Source organism: Triplophysa dalaica, chromosome 13, assembly GCF_015846415.1.
Source record: "Triplophysa dalaica isolate WHDGS20190420 chromosome 13, ASM1584641v1, whole genome shotgun sequence".
Classification (NCBI taxonomy): domain Eukaryota; kingdom Metazoa; phylum Chordata; class Actinopteri; order Cypriniformes; family Nemacheilidae; genus Triplophysa; species Triplophysa dalaica.
This window is the reverse complement of record NC_079554.1, coordinates 22,778,595-22,783,578: the sequence shown is the minus strand read 5'-3', so window position 1 is coordinate 22,783,578 and position 4,984 is coordinate 22,778,595. Positions and strand designations below refer to the sequence as shown.

General features: G+C 46.7%; 1 protein-coding gene across 1 annotated transcript; it reads left to right on the top strand.

Annotated features, from left to right (window-relative positions):
- The first annotated feature begins 1,290 nt into the window (after positions 1–1,290).
- Positions 1,291–3,228, top strand: LOC130434630 (G-protein coupled receptor 6). Its single transcript, XM_056764890.1, has 2 exons — positions 1,291–1,444; positions 2,015–3,228. Exon 2 carries the CDS (start codon positions 2,030–2,032, stop codon positions 3,026–3,028), a length of 999 nt encoding a protein of 332 aa, XP_056620868.1. The 5' UTR covers positions 1,291–1,444; positions 2,015–2,029; the 3' UTR covers positions 3,029–3,228.
- Positions 3,229–4,984: the final 1,756 nt, after the last annotated feature.

Below are 4,984 nucleotides of genomic sequence, written 5' to 3'. Positions count from 1 at the left end.
GCGTAAAAGGCTCTTCGTGCCTTGTCTCTCAGGTCATTCACAGCCTTGTTTAAGTTTCCGGTGTTACTAATGTTTAAAGCGAGATATGTGTAGTTCTTGGTGTGTTCTAGGGGCACGTTGTTTAGTTTGAAACGGTGATGTTGATTTTGGCTACTGGGCTTTTTTTGGAATATCATGACTGGAGTCTTCTTAAGGTTAACCGATAGGGCCCATGTTTGGCAGAAAGTGTGCAGGGTGTCCAGATGTTGCTGTAGACCTTCTTTTGTGGGTGACAGCAGCACCAGATCGTCTGCAAACAGGAGACATTTCACTTCGGTGTCTTGTAAGGTCGGACAGGCTGCACTCTCTCTCTGTCTCTCTCTCTCTCTCTCGCGCTCTCTTTCTCTCTCACTCTCTCTCTCACTCTCTCTCTCGCACTCTCTTTCTCTCTCTCTCTCTCTCTCTCTCTCTCACTCTCTCTATCCGTCTCTTTCTCTCTCTCTCTCTCTCTCTCTCTCTCACTCTCTCTATCCGTCTCTCTCTCTCTCTCTCTCTCAGTGTGTGTACACATGTTTGGGTTGTTCTGCTCTGATAGGAACGTCCTGTAAATTGTCTGTCATAAGAGAGACAGTGAGACAGTTGTTGAGGAAGGCAGACGGTTCCAGGACGAGCGCTGTCATGTTTATGGCAGTAAAAAGGACTGAAGGTGCTGTATTGATGAATATTTGACTGGATGAGCTGATCTGAGATCTGTGAACAGAATAATTCTTCTCATGAGATCTATTGTACAGTCACTTTAGATGAAACACTTTCACACCTCTTTCAATAACTGACTGAATCTTACATCTGTGGCAGAAAAATCCACTCCAGATACACAGACGAACAGTTATCATGTTTTCACGTGACGCTCCTCATCATACTGAGAGAATTATTGAAGATAAGATGTAAACCTTTATTGGCAACTATTCTGTCACATCTTCCCCATGTTTGCATTTTCATGGAAAACAGACCGTTTGCAGTTTCTTCTGCGTCACTCAGATCGTCACATGTCTTCTCTTCATATTCAATACTGTAGTTTTATTGTAAAATAATCTTTTCAACTGTCCATTTAAAAGTTCGGCTCGTGCGTTGTTGTTTAATGTATTTACACTCGTGGTGTCGTCTGAACGTCTTGCAGTTGAAATCTTCGGTGTTATTTGTCTCTGTGATATCTTCATGAGCGCTCGGCTGAAGGGCGACGGGCTGCTGACGTCACCGAGCTTTATAGCCTCTGCTCGGACGCGCGCCCGGCATTCACTCGCCGCACGAGCGTATGGCTGAAGTGTCCGTCGACCCGCGCGCACCGCACGGCACCGGATTCGGTCCTCATGTCCGGGAGTCGACACAGGAATAAGGGATTCACCAGACGCGTTCACCATTCCAAAGTTTTACCGCCATCTGCAATTTACTTCATGTGAGGGGAAAGGTACGAAACCGATCGCGCGCATGTGTACGTTCATCAGTTTGCAGAGCGCGTAATTCAGCACCGCGGAGAGCGCCGGCCGAAACTTCTCTCTCCGTGCACGTGCACGTGTGAGTTTCAACGATAGAACTTCACGTCATTACTTTGCGTTTTGAAAGTCTGTTTGTGTTTTTCTCCACGTGAAGACTTTCAGAATCGTGAGCTGAATTGAGGTTTGCGCACGGACACGTCCGTCGCTCTTCTCAATAGAGACCGATTTATATGTGAAGCTTGTTTTAAATCAAGCTTCCCAATGTGGAAGGGTCACGTGACATATTCTTCATTTGTATTTTTCTCCACGTGAATCAGATTCTGTAGTGTTTCTGCTCATGTTTTAAACTAAGTGTAAGTTTACCAGAGATGTTCGCGCGCTCGCTTTCGCGTTGACTTATTTCAGCACCGTGGACAGCTCCATCTGCTCTTTATCAACTGATTCGTTTACAGTTTTTCTTTCGTGTTATTAAAATCCCTTCAGTGGTCTGCATGGCAGCAGCACGTGTGATTTCTCATCATATTTTCTTCTCATCTCTACAGGGTATCTACTGAGAAATGAACGAGAGCGGGGCGGTCAACGAGAGCAGTACAGGCTTGCCTTCGCCCACCTGGCTCGAAACCGGAGCTTTGGAAGGCAACGTGAGCATCGCGCTGTCCGCCACGGCACAGGCGTTTCACGTCAACCCCTGGGACATTATGTTGTGCCTCTCCGGCACCGTCATCGCCTGCGAGAACGCCATCGTGGTGGCCATCATCTTCTACACGCCCACCTTGAGGAACCCCATGTTCGTTCTCATCGGCAGCCTGGCGACGGCAGACCTCCTCGCTGGGATTGGATTAATTCTCAACTTCGTGTTTCGGTACGTGATTTCCTCGGAGACCATCAGCCTGGTCACGGTGGGCTTCCTGGTGGCGTCCTTCACGGCCTCCATCAGCAGCCTCCTGGCCATCACCATCGACCGCTACCTGTCTCTCTACAACGCACTGACGTACTTCTCGGAAAAGACACTCCAGTACGTGCACCTGATGCTGGTGGGCAGCTGGGGCGTGTCTCTGTGTCTGGGGCTGCTGCCCGTGTTGGGCTGGAACTGTCTGGACGATGCGTCCACCTGCAGCATCGTGCGGCCCCTCACGAGAACCAACCTCACGCTGCTGGCCGCCTCTTTCTTCATCATCTTTCTTCTCATGCTCAGCCTGTACTTCAAGATCTGCAAGATTGTGTGCCGCCATGCGCATCAGATCGCCCTCCAGCAGCACTTCTTCACCACCTCGCACTATGTGGCCACCAAGAAAGGCGTCTCCACGCTGGCCATCATCCTGGGCACCTTCGGGGCGAGCTGGCTGCCCTTCGCCATTTACTGTTTGGTAGGAGAGCGGGAGTACCCTGCGGTGTACACGTACGCCACGCTGCTGCCTGCCACCTACAACTCCATGATCAACCCCATCATCTACGCCTACAGGAACGCTGACATCCAGCGCTCCATCTGTCTGCTCTTCTGCGGCTGTTTTCAGACGGCCGGCTCGCATCGCTCCAGATCGCCCAGTGAGGTGTAGCTCCGCGGCCGTCTCCCGTGATGACGACACACAATGACTGTAGCGCGATTGCACTTTAAGAAGGACGCCGGAGCGGTGCGTCTCCAAGCGCTGTGAACAAGACTAAGCACACACATCATGAATGTTTGTTTAGAACTGACTAAACTGACTATGTTGCACTTTACATACCAAAGCAGTATTGCGTAGGTCTACATGTCTTGTGCGAGGGGTTTTATATTGGCTGGTGTTGTCTCTTGACTGTATGTTTTATACATGAACACGAATAAACCAAGAGTTGAAACCACACGTGACTGCTGGTTTCATGACGGTGAATGAATGAAGGTGTGAAGAGCAGATGTGAGTATGGAGACCTGAAGGATTCTCTCTGTGTTTTTACATCATGGCAGATAATTCGCTTCATGTTGGTTTCATTCACGGTCTTGTTCGGCACCTGCTGTTTCATCTGCAGTCATGAGCTCAGTAATGAATGTCAGACGGTGACATCATCTGTGATCCGTCGTCTGGGTCACCGAGCTCCTCAACTCAAACTAGAGTTTCCATCTGTGTCATTGAAACGCATCAGATATAAAACATGTCTGCAGTTCACAGCGTTCAGTCACAAATAAGAATTCTGACATATGTTCGCTTTCATGTCGTGTCGTACCGTTCTTTCTTTCTTCAGAAAACAACAGAAGATATTTTGAAAAACGTAGATCATCAAACGACACTGAACTCTGTTGATCGCATGAACACAAAACCACTTAGACATTTCTCAAAATATCTTCTGTCGTGTTTTACCCAAGAGTCAAATACATTACAACCACATAAGAGAGAAGAAATGATGACAGAATCATCATAATCCAGCTCTTTTTCTGTCGAGGTTTTGTTATTTCTTGCAGCTGTGAAATAAAACCTGTCAAACATGTTTATTTGCGCGCGCGTACACACACACGTCTGATTTATTATGTCAGTGGGGACAGTCCACAGGCGTTATAATGTGTATACTGTACAAAGTGTTTATTTTATTCCCTAAACCTAAAGATCATTTGATACTTTTTGCAATTTATAAGCTTTTTTTTGCCCATTGGGATCTCAATCTTGGTCCCCACGGTGACACGAGTCCTCATGAGTTGGTGTGCATTCAGGTTTAAGTCCCCACCGGGATATACATCCACACACACACACACACACACACGGCTGGTGTTTATCACACGGGTGTAGGCGGTGGTGGTGGGGATGCACTGAAACAGCTAACAGTGTTATAAAGTCTGTGTGACGTGTAAATCTCTGAACAGTTTTCACGGATGACGTCCTTGATTCCAGAACTGTGTGTGGGCGCGTGCGCGAGATCAGAACGCCGCTGGACGTGAAACATGTTTGAGTTTCAGGACGTGTTGACTACAGATAACAGCAGACTAATATTTATTAAATCGTTCATTATACTGAAAAAAGATTTTTCCTCATTTTATTCCATGATGGAAGGCAGGTTAACACGACTAAAGCCTTCCTCAGTGTGTTCAGCCATTGGTTGCCACGTGCACGTTTGAAATTATGACGTCATCATCACTGTCCACACCCGTGTAGCCCAATTGTTTGACACTTTATTACTACACATCACCAACACACAACCAACCAAGTTCGAAAGTAAAAAAATCTTTATTATTAATTAAAATGGCATCATCACTTCAGTGAGACCTCAGCGTGAGTCTCTGCGACACAAACGTTTATAATCTCATCAGTCTCGCGACTCTCTGTGTTGATCACAATGTTGAGTTTTATATTTTGACAGGAGATGAAACTTCTGTGTCTGCAGTGATTGTTTTGATGCCCACACAACACATCTGAAGTTATAATGTGAGTCCAGTCATCATAGCAACACACACACAAAACACACACTGCGTTCCAATTCGCCTAACATTACTTATACTAAAACTAATAGTAGAAGTTTTTGTGTTGGAATAGTTGCTACTTATGAAT